General features: G+C 34.0%; 3 protein-coding genes across 5 annotated transcripts; 2 read left to right on the top strand and 1 right to left on the bottom strand.

Moving 5' to 3' along the window:
- The first annotated feature begins 100 nt into the window (after positions 1 to 100).
- LOC125060776 (actin-related protein 2/3 complex subunit 2) lies at positions 101 to 9,329 on the top strand. 2 transcript variants are annotated; one of them, XM_047665831.1, is made up of 9 exons: positions 101 to 310; positions 813 to 906; positions 1,013 to 1,112; positions 1,895 to 2,081; positions 2,372 to 2,507; positions 2,825 to 2,909; positions 4,893 to 4,993; positions 6,037 to 6,143; positions 7,046 to 9,329. In XM_047665831.1, the coding sequence occupies exons 1-9, from the start codon at positions 237 to 239 to the stop codon at positions 7,071 to 7,073; spliced, it is 912 nt and encodes a 303-aa protein (XP_047521787.1). In that variant the 5' UTR covers positions 101 to 236; the 3' UTR covers positions 7,074 to 9,329. The 2 variants fall into 2 exon arrangements, with proteins under 2 accessions (XP_047521787.1, XP_047521788.1); XM_047665832.1 differs by lacking the exon at positions 101 to 310 and adding an exon at positions 591 to 640.
- A 544-nt stretch (positions 9,330 to 9,873) lies between these two features.
- LOC125060575 lies at positions 9,874 to 16,022 on the bottom strand. The gene is made up of 4 exons (XM_047665514.1): positions 15,704 to 16,022; positions 13,865 to 14,017; positions 13,078 to 13,164; positions 9,874 to 10,605 (listed from the first exon to the last, which is right to left on the bottom strand). Exons 1-4 carry the CDS (start codon positions 15,828 to 15,830, stop codon positions 10,442 to 10,444), a joined length of 531 nt encoding a protein of 176 aa, XP_047521470.1. The 5' UTR covers positions 15,831 to 16,022; the 3' UTR covers positions 9,874 to 10,441.
- A 449-nt stretch (positions 16,023 to 16,471) lies between these two features.
- Positions 16,472 to 19,783, top strand: LOC125060998 (UPF0047 protein YjbQ). Of its 2 annotated transcripts, XR_007118956.1 has the most exons (5): positions 16,472 to 16,839; positions 16,990 to 17,126; positions 18,135 to 18,263; positions 18,616 to 18,758; positions 19,262 to 19,783. XR_007118956.1 is itself a non-coding variant. In XM_047666135.1 (4 exons), the coding sequence occupies exons 1-4, from the start codon at positions 16,683 to 16,685 to the stop codon at positions 18,688 to 18,690; spliced, it is 498 nt and encodes a 165-aa protein (XP_047522091.1). In that variant the 5' UTR covers positions 16,472 to 16,682; the 3' UTR covers positions 18,691 to 19,783. The 2 variants fall into 2 exon arrangements, 1 of the variants encoding a protein (XP_047522091.1); XM_047666135.1 differs by having other exon boundaries at positions 18,616 to 19,783.
- Positions 19,784 to 21,535: the final 1,752 nt, after the last annotated feature.

Raw genomic sequence — 21,535 nt, 5'->3', positions numbered from 1 at the left:
GAAATGCCCTACGAATTTGTAGAATGGGTTATGGACTATGGTAAGAATACCGAATATCTATGGGTAGTTGACCGATATTTCATTTATTTGATGCTTCCGTAATCCGTTTCTTTCTGTCATAGAAATATCTGTGTGCGGGCGGTCGTCATATTAAAGATAATTCGTATGAATTATTAAATGAAGGTGCTATAAAGTGTTAATTTTATGTAAAAACTGTAGTTATAAATTGTTAAATAATGATCTTGCTGGAGATCAACAATAGAATTATAGAAGAAACGTTAACAGTTAAATATAAAAATGCACTGGCGCGGTGAGTACGTTACGCTTAGAAAGTTTACCTGTTTTTTGTCATTATTCATTTACTGGTTGTGTGCATATTCTACATGTTTGTTAAAGGTATATTTAATACCTATGATAATATGAATTTTCAGTATGATATGAATTTGGAATCCAGATTCTAACCCCTTTCGGGATATCTTGACAAATGTCAAATATCCTTCCATAGGGTGGGCCCACGTTGGCCGTATATGCAAAATTCGAATCTTATTGGTAATGTTTTCAATGTGTTCATGGTTTAAATTTCCATAGAATAGCCGCCGAAAATGATGTTCGTTATTACTGGTGATGAGTCACAATGTTTGTAGGTATTGACGACAACTGCGGAAACGTCCTATAAAATGTTTTCGAATGCCTACTGCATTAAAGTATTTCAATTATGTGACATATGATACAACACTTTAGAATGCTCTGTTATGTCTCCCAGGATGTTGTTAGTAGATGATATGTACTTATTAGTTGGAATTTCCTTTCAGCTTAAAGCCAGAGTCCATAGATGTGACGGTTGCAGATTTTGATGGAGTCCTTTTTCATATATCCAATGTCAATGGAGATAAAACCAAAGTTAGGGTAGGTTACTCTTATCAATAATATGAAACCGGTTGAATATTATCTGCAGTGACTCATTGTTATAAACAACAAGAGGATATTTAAGTTATAAAATCTAAAATTTCAGGTTAGTATATCATTGAAGTTCTACAAGCAATTGGAAGAACATGGAGCTGATGAATTGCTCAAAAGAGTTTATGGTCCCCTGCTCACTGAAGCTGAAACAGGTAATATGTTATACAAGTTTTGTAACGCAAGAACACACCCAAATGACAACTTTAAAATTATTTAACTTGAGTTCATACTATCGTAATGTTTTTAAGTTTTAAGAAGTCAACTAAATGTCTTTTTATCCAGAGAATTATCTTTATTTTAAAACTACTTTTTTAATTGTAGCTTATTAAGGTATTATTGGCAATTTGGATGAAAAGTGTTTATATGATAATTTAAATATTGCTGTTTAAGTATAAAAATGTAAATGTTACTTTCACATTTATGAAAAGAAAATAAACTATAATGTAATTAATAAATAATTGTTCATACAAGTTTTTATTACTAGTAATCATGCAACACTTGTTCTGCTGTTATGAAAGTATAGACATGTTATTATTTCTTCAAGTATTTTATATTTAAAAAAATATTATAAGTTTTTCTGTGTATCTTTAGATAAGATTACATTAATCTTATCTTACTTTTTTTTGTTAAAATTATATTTCACATTTTTTGTTTTGATAAAAAATAGTTTTAGATAGCCCTTTAGCCTTTGATTATAAATGTTGACCATAACCAGAGATATTGTCTACAACATTTGAAGTTTATATTTGTGTAGTATTAGATTGGGATGTAAAATATAATGATTGAAATTTGAATTACAATATGAGTTTGAATAGAAAACAATGGTTTGGAAGCAATGAGCGGCTTCAAATACTTGATGTGTCTTATCATTATGAGATGCATTCAAAACAAGTTTATATCTTTTAATAAAAATTCTTTTCATATCTTTTTTAAGGTTACAATGTCTCTGTGTTATTGGATTTGGAGAACATTCCTGAAGACTGGGAGACCACAGTGAAGAAAGTTGGCTTATTAAAGAGAAACTGTTTTGCTTCTGTGTTTGAGAGATACTTCAGGCTGCAAGAGGATGGTGATGTTAGCCACAAAAGAGCTGTTATTAACTATCGACAGGATGAGACACTGTAAGATTCCTCATACATATATTATTGTAGGGTAATTTTTTTTTAAAATATTAATCATACAATCAGTCTTTCCGACTATAAGTAGAAACGTTGAGTGCTTCTTGACGTGTAAGGCGCTACTCCCTGCGGAGCCTGCCTATTTTTATTTAAACTCAGTCTGTTGGGTTGTCCTGGACAAATGTAGGGTAATTAATAAAATATTTTTGTAATGTTTATTGGTTGCCTTTTGTAGTAATTTCTAATTAAAAACATAAATCTTATGGAATTACAATTGCATAACCTGATTTCAGGTACGTAGAAGCCCAAGAAGATCGAGTGACTGTAGTCTTCTCTACTGTTTTCCGGCACGAAGATGACATAGTAATTGGCAAAGTGTTCATGCAAGAGCTGAAAGAGGGTAGAAGAGCGTCACATACTGCACCACAGGTACATTGTATAAATAATCTTTAATAGGTTTTATAAACTTGATTAAAAAATTCAAAATTTTTCTCTGAGAATCTAACATATGACCTTTTGATATTCATAATGTGCATTAACCACCAAGCCATAGAGTTGTAATATTGTCGTAATGTTTAACTACTAATAACTAATGTGCTTGGTAAAACAAGTTAATCGGAAAATACATGATTTCCGGTTGGTTGGTTGATTAGTAAAAGTCTGAATTTTTTACATACAATCGTTGACATAAATATAAAGGTGGGGTTAGTAAGCTATGGGATTTCACTTTTATTATAACTTTTCAGGTCCTATTTTCACACAAGGAGCCACCGCTAGAGCTGGTAGATACAGATGCTAAAGTAGGCGATAACATCAGCTATGTTACATTTGGTAAGCATTACTTAACTCCGTTATAGATCCCATCCAACTTATGTGTCAGCCGATACCAAATCGAATGTTTTAAATAATAACAAACGCTTCAACGCTTGTGAATTTGTCAAGTCTTACTTGGTAATGAAGCATTAAAGTATTGATTTAAATAATACTCTGTTTTCATACAAATAGTTTCGGTTTTACATTAATTAAAATAGGTTCGCGCCACATTGCGACATCATAGCTGCTTTAGGCTAAGCAAAAGCTAAGTAACTAAGTTTCTTTGCGAACCATACATTTCATCTTTGCTTTAGACAGATGTAAATGATTTTCCTTTTATTTAAATATAATTGAACTAATTTTTGGAAGATACTTATTAACAATACATTTAAAAAAAACAGTAAAACATGGAGCAACGGGTGGCCTTATCACTCCTAAGTGATCTTTTAGACGCGAAACCACATTTATAATAATAAAAAAATTATGACAACTAATAACTTATAAGAGCAGTGTTGGCCTAGTGGCTTCAGTGTGCGACCCTCATCCCTGAAGTCATAGGTTCGATCCCCAGCTGTGCATCATCAGACTTTCTGTCTATGTGCGCATTTAACATTCGCTCGAACGGTGAATGAAATCGTGAGGAAACCGGCTTGCCATAGATCCAAAACGTCGGCGGCGTTATATCAGGCACAGAAGACCGATCACCTACTTGCCTATTAGATTCACAAACGATCATAATACAGATACAGAAATCTGAGGCCCAAACATAAAAATGTTGTAGCGCCACTGATTTATTTTTAATAACCTACAAAGTTATAGCGTATATTTTGTTTTATTATCAATTATTACGCATAAACAGTTTCGTAATGAGAACGTAACAACAGGAAAATTATTGTTTCACTTATTAGGTCTACCAACTTATAGTAAATTTGGAGGATGATGTCATGTTTACCTATCCTAGTAGCTATTAATATATACTACGTTATATTTTAAACAGTGTTATTCGGAACGTGGCACTCAAGGTCGTGAGTTCTAATCCCACTTGTGAACCAGATCTTTTATGTTAGAAATTAAATAAAAGAAAATCGGATGTCTGGATATGATTCAAAGTTGAAACTGCTAAGTCAAATCAAATACGTTTTTGACGTCGTTTCAGTATTGTTTCTGTATTTTACCTTTAGTGGTAAGTATCGACTTATAACGACTCTTAGACTCAAATAATATCAAGCAACCTTCTTGTCTATAAATAATGTTAATTTGGCAAAGGCAAGAATACGATAGTCTAATGAAATAAACCAGTTATATTAATCTACTTTGTATGAAAGGAACAACAAAGTATTGAGATAATATTTTAAGAATAATACAGCATTCAATATACCTGTATATAAACAAAGTATGTGTTTATTTAAATAACAATAAACATTTACACAACTGAAAAATATAACGAATGTAAATGGGTGATTTTACTACACTTGCTAGACATCGAAAAGTAATAAAAATTGTCGCACACAACTTTACTTGATTTGCCTTAGGGTTTCTACACCCGTACCACAACCACACCACGGCGCAACGACAAAATGCCGTCAAGCAGTGGATATATTGTGTGAATATATCTATATCTATAATATATATCCGCTGCCGGTTTTTGTAATTGCGTTTTGGTACCGAAAAAAATTCGATTTGGTTGCGTTATCGCCACTAGTTGCGATGCGGTACGTCGTTTTGAGACACAAGTTGACTATGACTTTCATAGCGAAAACAAAGTTGCGTCGACGCAACGTTGAGTTTGCGATGTGGTCGGCCACTAGTTCGCAGTGTTGCTGATGATGATGATCGGTATCACACGGTCGATAACAACTGCATGTGGTACGTGTGAAGGTCCTATTCATTTTCAATTGAAAATATACGTCCGGCCACGTGGTGTGGTTGTGATCGTGGTACGTGTGAAGAAACCCTTATACAATGTTTTGATATAGTGACATCTTCCTGTAACTATTCTAGTGCTGTTCCCGCGACACACCTGCGAAGCGGCACGGGACAACACCATCGATTTGCTTCACATGTTCCGTGATTACCTGCATTACCACATCAAGTGCTCCAAGGTACCTAATGTTTTTATTTCTTTAAAATTACAAAAATACACTGATTCTGTGGCTGTAAACACAAGTTTGGGGACGGGAGTCGCTTCATTATTCACTGATATAAAAAAAAATATTCTACGTTTGTAGAAAAAACGACACTAACAATAGAAAAAACTAAAATGTTGACTATAGCTAACTTCAGGGTGTCGGATTTTTGTGACGGTGTGCGCGCATCGTAAAAATTTACTCTCATCATTTTTCCCTAACGCGGCATAAGAAGTATAACTTCAAAAAAAAAACATTTATATGAACCGCACATATTTATTGTTCAACCTATGTTTATATTAGCAGTTTTATTAGTGATTTTGAATAAGTTTTCGTTGTTCGAAAGCGTTACGTAGTTAGGTTTGGGCGATGACATCACTATTTCTTCGGCACTCTGTTGTCAATTCTAACTTTTATGTCATTAGTAAACGGTATTGGTTTTGCAGTGTAAAGGAATCAATCTAAAAACTTTATATAAATAGAATAAATCTACTTTGAAATCAACTTGGCTTAATTTTTGTTTAGGGCAATTTTATACTTAGTCCATTGAAATGTAACATTTGAACAAAGCGATTAGTTTAGGAGATATAGCCAAAAACGTGTTTTCACCCCTTTTTCCAAGATGGCGGCGGGGGACAAAGGCGCCAACCCCACAAACTTGTATTAAACCCCCCCCCCCCCCTACATATTCCATAAATAAAACAAGAATTATGTCCATATAAAGTTACTGTTAATTATGACGTTTTGTCAATTTTAATATGCACGTGTATTCTGTGCGAAAAGCGAATCTTCGCGGGATTTGAAGTCGCTGCAGTACTTAATAATTAATTGTTGACGTCATTATAGTTCGCCAGTAATTATCTTGGACTTAATAAGAAAAAAATCATAGTATATAATTTTTGTGGATAAAACAAATTTCGTAGTGAATAAGAATTATACCAGTCCATAACTGCTACGCCGGTTCTCTTTCCACACACACTATCAAGTGTTAAGTAATCGTATTTGGTTTTAAATTATAGGTGTACGTTCACTCCCGTATGCGCGCTAAGGCAGGCGAACTGCTGAAGGTGCTCAACCGTGCGAGACCACAATCTACCACACGACCCACCGAGCGGAAAACTATCTCGTAAGTTATTGCTAAAAACCATACACATTTCCATATTAGGAGCCTTCGATCAAAACTGATACGACATATAGGTGCATTGTAAAATACACTTTAATACAACCCAATACGGACGTAATTACAATTTATAATGCTATTTAAATACCAATAGGATATACTTATTTTTTGTGACGTCATAAGAGTTATTTACGACGCTTGAATGACAAATATGAATTATCAGAACCTAGCCTATCACTTCCGCACATCTATTTTTCTCTGCATACGCAGATAGGCGCGCCGTTGACATTGCTATCAGTATACGATAAATTATGGATGCAGGTTTTAAAAATTTATTTCGGCAAATAAATAATTTTAAATCTTACCTGTACTAAAGTTTCGCTTTGCAAATTTATCTCATTGTTGTCGTTTACAGAGTAATAACGTTATTTTTTAATTTGAGTAAGATATAAAAGCAAAATAAACAGTTGATATGCAACTTTGCAAAACCTTTTTTGTCAACTGTCAAGTGACATTTGACAGATACAGGTCACTGACGTTTCTATTTTGATTTGAATATTTGTACGAATATTAGTAATGGTAGTTTCCTCTATTCAGTATACTAATAGTGATTGATAATTTAAACGAAATTTCAATAGCTTAATTGTCATTGTTTGAGTGAAAAACGCATATTTTTATCTCTGATAGTGATATTTGTTTGTTTTTTTTTCATGGTTGCCATGGCAATATTTTTAGTCGACGGTTCGATTTTATTGTATCACGCACATTTCTAATCAGTTATTCAATTGCCGTACTATTTTTTACTTCTACACTAAAGAATGACATTATAATTGACAGTAATATTATTTTTGAATTGTCAAATTGTCGACATTACTATGGAGTGAATCTGAAAGTACTTTTTTTTTCAGAGGGAAAACATTTGTGAGACGAGATTGATTGCTGTCCGCTGGCCAATAGACGCAACAGCGTCACTCAAGTAACGCGACCATTCCGGTACATTTAATTAAAACCTCTTTTATTCTATGATCTCAAATATTTCTTCAGTATTTAATTGGAGATTGCTTGATTTCCCAGATTGTAATCCTAAAAGACAATTGTCAACTGTCAACGTCAAAGTGACATCTGATTATTGTCTATGTTTAAAAATGTAAATTGTCTAAGTTATTTGCGATCTTAATGTTATTCCAGCTATTTAAAACTGTATAGAACTAAAATCTTTAAAATCACGGGTTATGCAATTTTTTATTAATGTATAGTATTGGAATGAACGCGTTACCCAATAAATCCACAATGTGCGTATTTCGTAATCAATGTTAAATTAACCAAAAAACCGATCAGGTCACAAAAAACCGTTATTTATTTGTTGCAAGCTCAATATTCGGACAATTTGAAATGTGCACATTGTTACCAAGCCTAACCTAGTGATTGAATGTTTCTGTAGTTCTTGTTAACAAAATTATGCTTTACAAGAGTTTATTAGAGAGGTGGCACTGCGATTGTGACTCGGGTTCCTAATTCTTATTGTCTGGGTACAGTCAACGTCAAAAGCGCACTCGAGCAATTTTGGCGTTGATTGTACACTGGCAAATGAAAACGTTTATTACCAGTAGTGTCCATCGGGTTTCGTTAGCTACGTAATTGTGTTACTCACCGATCCATAGCGTATTTGGAGTATCTCGGAACAGGTTCGACACTTGAGATACTCAGTACAATGTATACCTGTTCCGTTGCTTGTAAAAATGTATATCGCAGACGTAAGGTGTTGCACAAATTCCTTGGAATCCTTTTATTAAATTTGCGTATTAGTTACATAGGTATGCAATATACGAACAATAATAACTTTAATGAAATTTGTTTTTAGGTAGGTCGCATTCAATTATTAACATGTAAGTGAAAGTGTATAAATATCTCGATAGTTTCTTCCATAGACGAGTGACTTGGATCAATATGGCCTTATTTACCGATTTCGATTGTCTGGTCTCTATAGAATCGCTAGTTTAGGCCTTGATCAAATGTATGAAAAGTGCAATTCGATATTCCATTTTGTTTATAATCTGTCGTTGATATTTTATTAAATTTTATTCCATGAATTCAAAGTAGCGTCATAGGTACTGGACACATTACAGTTTTTGCACGAATATAGATTGCTCAAAAACATGTTTGATCATTGTAAAGGAATAGGTTTAGAGGGCGAACGTTGGGTTGTCAGCGCGTTTAAGTATTGATTCATATCGATTTGCAGGTGCCATCTAGTCAAAAATTCTCAATTTAAGGTAAATTTGTGCAAAAACAAACTGCGCCAAGCGGTTTAGCTATTATTACTAAATTTTCTTGGGTTTTAAAATTATATTCACGTCTCCCCACCAAATAAAATATGTCCAAGTTACGTGCCAAGACTAGAAGCTCTACCATGAGTTTGACAAAGTATCAATCGCTGACGTAATACGCGTGTCAAATACTCGTACGTTTTATGTCGCCCCTAGTTGTGCGCAACACTTAAGAATTTTTATACAAATTTTGACGTCTACGTTTGCAGTTTAAACTTTTAAGAGTCGTGGTAAAGCTCAGAGATTAAGTGAATGAGATACTATGAAATTACAATAATAAAATATTTATAATATTATCTATGCTTACATCATAGCTGATCCAAATTCGAAAGTCAAATATAATTATTAAATCTTAATTTATTACTGCTAATTGTCAAAGCAATTTTAGAGCGAGAACTGCTTACGAACTCCCGCCTTAATCGATTATTTTCCAAACTGCCGCTGTCACCATGACACTTGCTCCAAATGACAATTGACACGTTTGACAACCCAACGTAACAGCCTTTTAGGGATAATGTTTGAGATTGCGGTGTTAATAGCGACGGAGTGAAAGTTTAAGTTATTTTGTCCAAGTGTCAGGATAGTCAAAGAAACAGGTCTTCTATGAGCATATGTAGAAACAATTAACTAATTAATATTATGTAGCTAACTTGAATTTTTATGTAATTTTTATTTGCAAGATGTATTATTTATGTATTATAATGTAAGTTAAATAATGTTTTAAGCTTACATAATGATTTTATTGTCAGTGCGAGATTATAACAGGACACTAAAGTTATTTGTGAATATGTAATTATTCTTGTGATCTAAAATCCGTTTATACCGTATTTTTTATTTTCTAGATTAAAGAAAACATCTTAATGCAGTTTGTTTTTGTTTTTATTTACTACGATATCAGCTAAGGCTATCCAAAAGTGCAGTGATTATTTCTACTGTTGAAAGGTTTGATAGAAGGAGACGTATTAATAACGATTTTTGAAGTTATACTCCTTTAGGTGCGTTATGAAAAATTTATGAGAGTGAAATTTTACGATGCGCGCGCACCGTGACACAAAATTAACAGAATGAAGTTGCCCACGGAAGATGCTACATGATGGCATTGGACATAATTTTAAAACAACATTCGAATAATAATAGAATTTATGTTACACTTAATGTAAGAGAATAATAATAAATATTTATTTATTTAATTTTATAAACTGAACTTTATTGACTATAATGACTCCTTTTCCAGTCTATGATTATTTAATTGTAATTAATTATTGGCATGCAATCAAAAACTATTTTTAATAATGCCAAAGAAGTATAACTTCTTACGCGCGTACGTAAGTACACGTTTTATATATAAATGTTACATTTCTTCATAATCGCTGAGTTTTTTTTTATAATAAATGGTCAGTTATTAGATAAAGTTAATTATTTTTATATGCATTTGTCTCTCTTAACTGCTATTGTTACAGTAATACGCAGTTTCAAATGTAATATACAATTATTTAGATTATCATTCTGTAAAATAAATAAATAAAAATAGAGGCCGCAAGTCTCTAAATCCATAAATAGTCCCAAAAAATTTGGACAATTAACTAAATTGTAATTTCAAGCTGTCAAATTATTTCTGTATGACGTTTGACAGCGAGCCGAGATTGTCACTTGAAATACGAATTAGAAAAAAGTATAAATATAAGTCAATTTAAATTTTTATAGCCGTTCACAGAAATTATTGAATTCACTCTTATGTAATAGTTTTATTTCCCGAATAATTAAATTCATAAAGGGAAGCATTAGAGAGACTTCCGTTTTAATATATGTTTAAATCTACTTAATCTAGGCTTAAAGCGTTATAAGCTTGAATTAAAGACATAATCAATACATAAATAAATAAATACATATCTACAATGATCTTTTCTACAAAAATTAACAACATAATATTTGCTACTACTACTATAACATCTTAAATGATTCCAATAAAAGGTTACATTAAAAATCCATTTGACTGGGCGCTGTCGGTGAAGTGGGAGATTTTGGTTGGCTGAGTTTCGATAAGTTGGCAACTTTAGTCGCGAATTTGACGAAGTTGAGTCCGGAGTTTGAAGTCTGAAGATCCGGTTTTTGGTCAGGATGGAATGATGTTTCTAGAGAACCTAGAATATAAATGATACGTGTAAGCTGTAATGTAACACTACACATTTTAAAATCGAAACTACGTGTCATTTCGTTTGACTGTGATTGGTTGGACAATTACTGTAACGACGCGATACATACAATGTTTCGCTTTTCAAAATGAATTCGGATGGATCAATATTCTAAGACTGCGCAAGCGCACAGGCAAACAGGTAAAGGGTTCTAATAAAAGAAACAGAAACCAATGCTTCTGGTGCATCCAATAATGTGTGCTAACGTTTATGTGAACAACGAATGAATTATAACTAATTGCAATAAATATCCCCTGCATTACAAACTTTGACGATACTTTTATAAGAAAACGTATGTTTAATACATCTATTTAACACGGACTAAAATTGCTTTTAATTTCTAGGTTTTAAAAATATTTTAAATTTAGAACGTGGCTATTTTCAATATATGTTTCAATGACTACACGCGAACTTTTTATTAAAATGTCATTGGCTGTAAAAAAAACAAAAAAAAAGGATTCTGTAATAGTAAAAACAAGGGCCTCATAGCCTAGCGGTCTTATTAAGTGGCAGCTAGGTAAGGGGTACCGGGTTCGATTCCCGGTTCGAGGGCAAGTTTTAATTTAATTTAAATTTGTTCTCGGCTTTTGGGAGTATTGTGCGGTACCGGGCGAGTACTTAAACCGTATATGGAGGGCACGGTCGAATTTCTAAGGCAATCAGTGAGTATGCTACCTAAGAAAGGAGACTGTGAAGGTTTAGAACGTAGCAATACGTTCTAGGCTGAGGATGGCAAATTACAAGTGCGAATTATAAAATCTTATACTTGACGCTGGCTAATGCACAAACCGTGCCAGAGCCATAAAGGAAAAAAATCGCGGGAAACGCATGCTTTTATCATTCATTGATGTATGTATTATTAGTATGTATATCTCAATTAGTGATAATGAATTAAATTAACTTACTCTTGAGATGCGCTTACTCCACATAAAATTATAAAAGTTATAAAAAAGAAACCAACCATATTTGTGTATAAAATATGTTAGTAACATGTACATATTATTTATATTAAAAAAAACATTAAAAGTCCTTCGCGTCAAAAAAATATTAAAATAAACCATTAAACGTTAACGTATATTATGAATTAAATAATTACTCGTATGCTTGCAGTCTCGCAACTCATTAGGCAGTTATAACCATATAAAGTAATAGGACGTCATTTATAAAATAACGTTTAACTTTTGCTTGTATTTTAAATTTACACTTTTAAAAATGGGTCAACTATTTCTGTATGGTATGATTTATGAAACGGAACCGTTTTGTATAGTATAAGAGACTTAAAACAAAAGAAACAAGCAGTGCTTATATTTTAATAAGTAGGAATCAAAATCTTCACTTGACACGTTTCTCAAGTCGCCCAGTGGTAAGCTTAAAGTACTTATGGCGATGTTGCTTTGTATCAGACAATTTTATAAATGTGTTTTAAATAAAGTATCTAAAAATATCAAATTTACAAAGACGTTTCGAGGAGCGTTCAAGTATTACCTAACGCAATTTTTGGAGATTATTGACATTGATTGATTGATTGATTATGGGGGGGCCCATGTATCTCGCCGTAACGTTTTTCAATACCCTAGTACAGTACTGTACTCAAGTATAGTAAAACGTTTTGTGACCACCTTGTGTCTCTTTAGTTACTATTATGTGGTGTAAGTCGAAAATAATATTAACAATAACGCGTAATTCAATCCCCGCCCCGCATCGTAACGTTTTACAAAAGAAAAACCCCCCCCCTTCCCAAAACGCGTTACGTAATACTTGAACGCTCCTTGACGAGTGAATTACCGCTGTCGTATTTCATCATCGGACGTCGAGGCAGAATACAAAATTCCATCCATATCACCTCTTTTTTTTATATATTAAACGAGCCTGCGGGATGCCCATTTTTAGTGGGTGCGTTGCCAGCCTTTGAGGGAGGAGTACACTCGAATTTAGAACAGTTGGAGGTCGTATCTCTAAGGGAAGACCCCCCACCGGTAGTACGGTGTTGAAACGAGGCAGGAGGGATCAACCCAAACAATTCTTCAGAACACTCACCGTAGTACAGTTTATAGAAAACGCAAAGAGACCCAATTTCTCTGCGTAGAGAGAGAGAATAAAGCTGATCAGTAAGACATTGGAGATTGACAATTCAACAAGCCCTTCGCTGAACCTCAACGTTCGTCGTTCCACATCTGAGCGTTTTGTAAGGCAGTTATTGAAGCTCACCACCACTATGTAGACATAGCTGCACATTAAAGTATTACCGAACCAATTCGAATTAGTAGAATAAAAATTTTGAGAACATTTTTGTGACGCCAAAGAAGTATATTAGTCTACTAAGACTATATTAAAATCACTGGTCTCTTTTCAGCTTAGTGTAAACATAAGTAGATAGAAAGAGACGAATGACGATCTTTTAGTTTACGACGTAATACTCACTCAACTGTTGCGGTGACATGATGGAACTAGGCGGTGATCCCTGATTTTCCTCCATCGAATGAGATGTTTCGTGCAGCAGCTCCAATGCTAATATGAAATTAACATTATCTTATCAAAGATTAAAGATTCGTTGTCGTACCTATTACACTATTTATTTTAGATGTAAACTCGCGACTCATCAGGAATTTTATAGCTACTTACTACTTCCATAGATTTACTTGCTATATAATCATGTATTATTTCAAATTTAAAAGTCATTTATTCATATAGGTAACAAAATGTAAACTTATGAACAGAAATATTTTACATTTACCTACTGGCAGTTCTCTAATCAAGGGCGTAGAACGGAAGAGAAGAACGGGCAATAATCTCTCCGCCCCTTTTTTTTATTATTTGATTTGCTCACCAATATCCTTCCCGAAATATGGCAGGCATCGTAGCACTAAAGGGGGAAGGGGGTTGTCTTTGATTTTCTTATTGGTGATTACGTCAACACTCAACAGTAATTATTTAGGTACTTTTTTACACATATTACCCACACATTGTCTATGCTTGAAAATGACATGCATTTTCGAGGATTCCTACAAAAATCTAATACGTTTATGTACTATTATTTTTGAGAGCTTTGCTTACTTTTGCTTACAAAAAAAGGGGGGAGGCGCAATATGTCTGTATGCAACGAAGTGTTAATAAATAGATAAACTCCTTATCTCTTCTAAGCGATCTCTATAAAAGACAGTGAATATACAAGATGCGTACGCACGGAGGTCTATATAACAAATAATACCGTCTTTTAAAGAAATGGTGTCCATTTTGGCATCCTGGATAGTCTCCAGCTGTTGTCTGAACTTTCTCGTTATTCTTCGACGTTTGTAGTCCGCCTCGATCTGTTGCTTTGTACGAGGAATACGGAAACGGAAACAGCAACACACCATTACGACTACGAAGGAAATATTACAGATAATCATAAGTGTACTTAATTCTAATGTAAGTGTTCTGTAGAAATTATTATGTCAAGTATCATTAAGATGTCAAAAGAATGAGAATGGCTGCCCACGACACAGGGAATCCTAGTGTGGGCCTAGTGCACTTTATTTTAAAGTAAAAATACTTTTTTTATTATGTATAATAAAGTTTTTCCTTTCTATCCTTCATCTTTCTTTTCTGCGAATTTAATTCAAGCATAAAAAGAGCAGGAATAGGAAATTAGATTTTTTTCCCTCACCAATCTGCAATCAGCCTTTTGGCTTTTATCGGATTTTAAGACTTTGATTAGATGATTTTGAGACATTCAGGGAATGCAAATCCAATTACGTATTTGTTTTCCCTCCGTAACTCGCAAACTACAGGAAATAATATTGGATGAATCTTCGGTCGAGTTTTGTTTTTATTTAATAGGAGCCAAACGGGCAGGAGGCTCATCTGATGTTAAATGATACCGACCATGAACACTCTCATTACCAGAAGGCTCGCAAGTGTGTTGCCGGCCTTTAAAATACCAGTACAAGAAATAGTGTAGCCGCTTATAATAATAGTACGTTATCTCACATATCCAAAATCCTTCAAAAAATCTATGAAGTATGGATTACGGCATGCTTCATGCAGACATTACTTCTGCTGGCAAATGTTCCAGGCCTTGTTTCTTTGATATGATCCGACTCGGGTAAAAAATATTACCTGATAGTGTTTGCAAACGATATTAATAATTGCTTAAAATAGTCCCTATGAGATAAAAAACCGTTCGAAAAATTTATTTTTAAATAATTTGTAAAGCAACGATACTATCGCATTCTTTTATGTTTTATTAAGAGCGCCAGTTCATTGTGACTCTGATTAATTAGTATTTTTAAGATAAGACACAGACAGCTACTTAGGTATTCAGCAGATATTTATCTTCTAAGTACAAAACTCTCGAACATATTATTGCTACGACTACCAGTTGAGTTTAAATCTCATTATATAGCTTTTTATATATATGATCTTATAATTATCATTCATTTATTTAAGCGGACAATAAGTCCATTTGGTTAGTATGGTTCTAAATTTAATTATAGATTGTTAGTTTTTTTTTTTGGAGTTTATGGCCTGGTATCTAGACCTTTAGGCCACATAGAATGTTAGTTTTAAGGTTCAGTCATAGAATAAAAAAGGTTATTTCCACACACAGACACACACAAAGCCAATAATTTTGTTCTTGTAAAAAAAAGTTAAAATTGAAAAAGTTTCTGTATATTTAAAAGAAAAAGTTTTTGTGTATTTAAAAGAAAAAGATTTCTACATGATGTCATGTAACACTCCTTTAAATATTATGCTTGTTTGTGATTACTTACAGACATGTTTACGACGAACACGCCCTGCGTGTATCATTAAGATTTTTTATAGTACTAGGTATATTCAAACTAAGATGAGTGTATAAAAACCTAAAAAAAACCACGAGAACAAAAATAGAGCGAACCAAATATTTAAAGGCCGGCAACGTACTTGCGAGCCTTCTGGCAGTGTGAGTGCCATGGGCAGTGTTGTTACTTAACATCGGGTGAGCCGTTGCCACCCGTTCTATAAAAAAATACCTATAGTACATACACTATGAAAGTTGCTTATCTTTTATTTTACTAGGTATACTTACTTGAAGTCGTAAGACCAGCTATACATAAAAACATTATTTGCCATACTCGCATTTCACCTATTACGGTCCGTTCGAGCCATTCCGGTTCTTCTGAATTTTTTATAAGATCCATTAACGGATCCGCCATAGTAATCGTAAATTTGTAACAAGATGGAAAAGGAAAGATAATCGCACCACAATTACAAACTAGGACAACAAGACCTGTTTCGTGTCAAAACACCTTGGAAAGAAAAACTAATTGTCCCAATTCCATGGAGTGTTTAATAGCCGCACCTATTTTACGTTTATTAACCCACGGCACACCCAAGTTTTATAGGAAAGCTACGTTCTATATTCAAATACAGTTGAAAGTTATTTTTTGTTTTTATAAAATGTAGTAATCAAGTTTATCTAAATTTTCTCTGAAATCAACCAGGTTATCAGCATAATATCTATTTGAAACGTTTCTTGATTAAAAATGCTTAAAACAATATCAGTCAAATTTCCCGCGCTCTGTCAAGTGTTGCCATAATATGAAGAAAAATTATTTACACGTGTTTTGAGAAAGCAATGTCACTTACGCCACAGCTCAAACTTTTTATAAAAAATACATTTATAGGAGAAAAAACTGGAATTATAACTGCCATAACCATATGGAAGGCCTTGTATGTTGTTGCCGCACAGTGTGCTTGCACAGCCCACAGAACTCTTGGACCAAAATGACAGACGGCATTCTTATTCAATGTCAAATTCGATTTTCTGAAATGACAACACAAACTCATCTCTTTTCTCTTTCATTTCGAGACTGTTTCACTTTCCCGCAGAAAATAGGGTGTCGAATCTGTCCTATAACCTCAGTTATATTTATTACAATCTAAAGATTAAAAATGTATCATTTATGATAATTGTGGTTTGTTTTGTGCAAAGATTGTTCTAAGTGATGTTGTGTAATATCGTTTGTGTTCTTACGATCACTCTGTAGCGTTTTAAAAAATTAAACATGGCCTCAAACCGAGGAATTCAGATCGGATCCGCGTGGTTCCAACGGAAACTCAATTTGAGGCCGCAGCACCGGGGCGTACACTTGGTTACGGAAGAGATCCTCAAGCAGGTGCCTGAGTTGTCGCAGTTCGCTGTTGGGCTTTGCCATATACAAAGTAAGTATTCGTCGATGCTGCATTCCCTCCCACTTGAAATAATTATTGTAGTATATTTGTAATATTTGTTGTTATTAGTAATTTATAAATTTTCGTTGTTTGCTCTATTGTAAACATTTCGGTAAAGGTATTCGTGTTTAACACTTTCAGTAATGCACACATCGGCGAGTCTAGCGCTAAACGAAAGTTGGGATCCAGACGTGAGGGATGATATGGAAATGATGCTCAACAAAATAGTGCCAGAGGGTCTTCCTTACCGCCATTCTTGCGAGGGCCCTGACGACATGGTAGGTTAATTGCTATGTATTCTTAATTTAAAATATTTATTTCAGTGCAATCCTCATTATACTTGTTGTGAGTACAATTCTTGTGTCCAATTTGAATTTAGAAGAATTTCTTCAATTGTTTAAAAATATATTCTAACCATAATACTTTTGTAGCATTCTCAAGCTGTAGCTTATAGTTTAATGATGCTATAAAATGTTTCTAAATTATTTAACATTTAAATTATCATTATATATAATTATTTAGGCTTCAGATTTTGCATCACATATATTTGGTTGCTTATCAGTGGTGCTGTGATAAATGTTCAATGTGAATGTCAATATTATTAGGTGACATACAATTTTATAAAGGAAATATTATAATTACAATCATTATAAAGGCTTAAAAGATTTCTAATAAGAGCTAATAGGGTACATTTTGTAAACTAACAACATATGCCCCAACATACATCAAAAATGTTATAAAGTGCAACTAACAGAATATTAACTAGGCTAAATCAATATGAAATGAATTTCTTCTAAAACATAAAAATTTCAAAGATGTGTTCTTGACCTTGGCTTGTTATCAGTGATAAGTGTTCTCAAACTACAATGCTTGTTATGCAACATGTTGCTGTTATATTTATGTGTTTTGTCTTTTAAACATCAAAACAAATCTCACCTATAAAGACCATAGACAGACATTATTAATAATATATTCTTATTTATAATATACCATTTAATTATTCCATTATTCTAATGCAATTCAAAAAACTGATTTACTTCAATTATATCATTTATACAGGGTTTTTTAAGTTGACATGACTTCCCAATAGAGCTTGGGGGCACATTTCTAGAATCAACCACAATTAATGGTTTCCCATGAGCTGGACTCAGGACTGTGTTTGCATGTGCCATGTGTATTAACCATTTAGTCACAGGATAGTAATAAATCTAAAGACTTTTTTTTACAAGATATTTAAATATACTATGTACCAATTTTCATAATGTAGTAACATTAATTTTCTGTAGCCGGCTCACGTGAAGGCATGCTTCTTGGGATCATCGCTGACCATACCAATCACAGATGGAAAATTAAACCTGGGCACATGGCAAGGTGTCTGGCTCTGTGAACATAGAAACCATGCCGGCAGCCGAAAGGTAACGAACATTGTTGTTTTACCATGTTGATAGACTAAAAGAGGTTTTAAAATTTGCTTAAAAACCCAGTACTGTTTAATCAATGTGTTTCTTGTGATGTTTTATTGTCACATCATAAATTAAATTTTTTTAATAAAGTATTAATGAAATACATTTTAGTCCAATAAAAGATATTTTTGAATTGGTTAAATTTGTCATTCAATCCAAATTAACCAAGCGAGCGAGCCATGACAGATTTTTCTCAAGAGGCAAGGGTTACCAGAGTTTTTACGAGCAATACCATATTTTGATTTTAAGTATCAGGCTTATGTTAACGATATCTTCGGTTATTATCAGTTAGAATTTGTTTCAGGTGGTAGTCACACTATCCGGTTGCCCCCGCGACTCTCCACTGTCACCCGTTTCTGTAGCGTCTTGCTCCAGTTAGGAAAGGGGGGGGGTCGCGACCCCCCACACTCAGTCCCACTCGCGACCTTCCTCCAAGAGCACGAGGAGGTAAACCTCCCAGAGAATTTTTATCCCACAGAAAAGAGATCTTGAGGTTCATATTCATCGACCAGCTGTCAAACTGTCAATGACATTCTATAGTTTTGAATTTGGAATATGACCATTAAGATGCCGAGCCCTTATGCTTTAATGTACGAGAACTAATTATGAGAATACACCTAATTGATATTTACAATAATCACAAACCCAAAAGAGCTTCTTATTACCTTATCTTCCCTTAAAGATTTTTTTTTATAATTATTATTAGTGCTTTACAGCATATTGGCACTTTACTCTTTTCTGTGTACTAAGCCTACCTAGAACCACAGTACATGTAACAAGCAGTGACTCAACTCTAGCTTTAGCGCTTCTATGCTTGTTTTAATTTTTTTGTTTATTGCGCGTTGTTTTACATAAAGTGCCTAAGCTTATCATACAATAAATGTTTTTTTGTTAGTTTTAAATGTTTATGTACTATGTTGATTGTTGCGTAATTTTATTAATATTTACAGGTCCTAGAAATTCACGTGTCAAATGAGGCTGTATTAGTACTAACAATGAGGTTGCAGGTTCCAAAGCAGACCTTAAATTATTTCCTTGTTTGAGTCTGCACTGATAGACTCGGAGAGGCCAGAGCTCTACGAGTCCTGGTGTTCGGTTCTATCTATTAGTGCAGACAATTAGAATACCCATATGGAATTGAGTTACTGTTTTAATATGTACTGTTCCTAGATGTTAGTTCTTATTCTTATCTTCGAGCGACAATATGTACATAAGATTAATATTTTGTAAAGCTGTGCATGGCAATTTGAACAGTACGGCCGCTTCAGTATTCGTGCATATTTCATACTGGAGCTTATTACTATGAATTTCGCCTTCAAGGCCGACCGACAAAGTTGTAACAGTGACCAAATTAACGTTTAATAAAATATAACTGTAGTCGCTCTCGTAATTTCAAAAATATTTTTCATAGGAATTGAATTGTTGCCTTCCATTCCTGTGAAGTGCCATGCCAGACTTAAGTTCAGTTCCAGAGGTATTTGTACATAATTGTGCGTTTTAAAATTATATATGTTAACGTAAAATTGTAAACACCGTTAGATTGTAATCTATCTCGCGAGATTATAAACTGTCGAAAGATTGTGAACCTCAGCTTACTGCTTACAATTTAACGTATTATTATTCGGTAGATTGTACTACACTAACTTAGTTATCATTCAAACTTCTTTGGTCAATTACAGATTAATTTTACTTTCCAACAATTTCATATAACTACCGAATAATAATACGTTAAATTGTAAGCAGTTCGTTGAGGTTCACAATCTTTCGACAGTTTATAATCTCGCGAGATAGATTACAATCTAACGGTGTTTACAATTTTACGGTGACATATATAAATCTTGGGTTGCGCGGTCATCGCTTACACCGGTGTTTATATTCACTACTGCACTCGTTCAATTTTCAACTAACAGGGAGACACAATATTTTTATCATGTCACTTAGATTTATCAGACACAAGCGACACCAACTTTATGCACCGGTTATGGGCGTAACGTTAGTATAGAGTAAGCTACTTTGAAACCCTCTAGGCTACTTGTAATTAGTACGTGAGACATGTCCATAGCTTTAAATGTATCAGATCCGTTGTATCAACGGTCCTTCCCGAACGATGAGCTACTTACTAGTGTAGTATATCATTATTCTTAAGGTCAAGTGCCTCGGTGGTTATTTCGTTGCTGCCGCTCGCGAAGGACGGACGTGTTCGACTGATTTTGGCTTCCTCGCAACGGGCCATCCATAAAGTACGTCACACGAATTTTAGGACTTTTGAACCCCTCCCCCCGTCCTCGTCACAGGTTGTCACATTTTTATAAACCCCCCCCCCCTGATGTAACGTCACACATTTTTTTAATGTATCTTGAAATCCTTACCATTCAAAATTCTCGTGAATTTGTGTATCTCACTTGCATTACAACGTCGCTCTAGAAGTTAAATGACGTTGCATAAGAGATTATCGCATAGCGAGAATGCTAAATTATTATTTTTTTAGTATTTTAGCGTTTTAGTATTTTAAACTTTAACATGTGACGTCACAAAAGTATTGACCCCCCCCATGCCCCTTGTCACACGATGTCACACTTCGGTGGTACCCTCCCTCATTAACCGTTGACGTACTTTATGGATGGCCCCCAACATTCATTTTCCAATATTGGCTTAATTCGTCCCGATTTGTGTTTAGTATGTCTTCCTATGTATCATCAGGATTAGATCTGGTATTAATTGGTAATATGTAAACGGTATTAGGGTGACACTGAGGCATTCACAATAACTTAGGATAGAATGCTTCGAGACGATCCTTGGGCGGCATAGTGAAATATAGATAATATAGTACATATGGGTAGTTTTGTACGGACTGTAGTTATAGGTGAGGTTTTTCTAAACATTGGGGTATACCAGAATGTCTATTTCGTTACGAATATAAATTGCACAAATACACTGAACTCATAGATATTAATGTTAGGATACGAATGCTTAATAGAAGCGCCGCTGGCTGTGGAACGGCTGACTCAAACCACTTGATTTCTATGAAATGAATTTTGAATATTTTGGGCACACGGATATAAGAATGTAAAGATCTGGGCATAATCGAAGGCATTTAAGGATGTGTTTGGGGGTTGGTAATACGCACAATAGAACGTACAGATTTAAAAGTGGGACTGTCATTTGTTTTACTTTGGGAGAGGATTGTTCGTCTTTTGTTTTTCTATGGATCTCTAATATTGTTT

The sequence above is a fragment of the Pieris napi genome, chromosome 22 (genome assembly GCF_905475465.1).
Source record: "Pieris napi chromosome 22, ilPieNapi1.2, whole genome shotgun sequence".
Classification (NCBI taxonomy): Eukaryota; Metazoa; Arthropoda; class Insecta; order Lepidoptera; family Pieridae; genus Pieris; species Pieris napi.
The sequence above is the reverse complement of the archived record's forward strand: the minus strand, read 5'-3'. Positions and strand labels throughout refer to the sequence as shown.

Bases quoted from the DNA above. Each gene is read 5' to 3' on its own strand.
- LOC125060575 (XM_047665514.1), bottom strand. From the start codon at position 15,830: ATGGCGGATCCGTTAATGGATCTTATAAAAAATTCAGAAGAACCGGAA. The intron at 14,018-15,703 runs GTAAGTATACCT...TTTCCTTCGTAG, and splicing joins AGCTGGTCTTACGACTTCAA to TCGTAATGGTGTGTTGCTGT. The intron at 13,165-13,864 runs GTATTATTTGTT...ATTTCATATTAG, and splicing joins CACCATTTCTTTAAAAGACG to CATTGGAGCTGCTGCACGAA.
- LOC125060998 (XM_047666135.1), top strand. From the start codon at position 16,683: ATGGCCTCAAACCGAGGAATTCAGATCGGATCCGCGTGGTTCCAACGG. The intron at 16,840-16,989 runs GTAAGTATTCGT...TAACACTTTCAG, and splicing joins TGGGCTTTGCCATATACAAA to TAATGCACACATCGGCGAGT. The intron at 18,264-18,615 runs GTAACGAACATT...AATTTGTTTCAG, and splicing joins ACCATGCCGGCAGCCGAAAG to GTGGTAGTCACACTATCCGG.
- LOC125060776 (XM_047665831.1), top strand. From the start codon at position 237: ATGATCTTGCTGGAGATCAACAATAGAATTATAGAAGAAACGTTAACA. The intron at 2,508-2,824 runs GTACATTGTATA...ATAACTTTTCAG, and splicing joins CGTCACATACTGCACCACAG to GTCCTATTTTCACACAAGGA. The intron at 6,144-7,045 runs GTAAGTTATTGC...TTTTTTTTTCAG, and splicing joins ACCGAGCGGAAAACTATCTC to AGGGAAAACATTTGTGAGAC.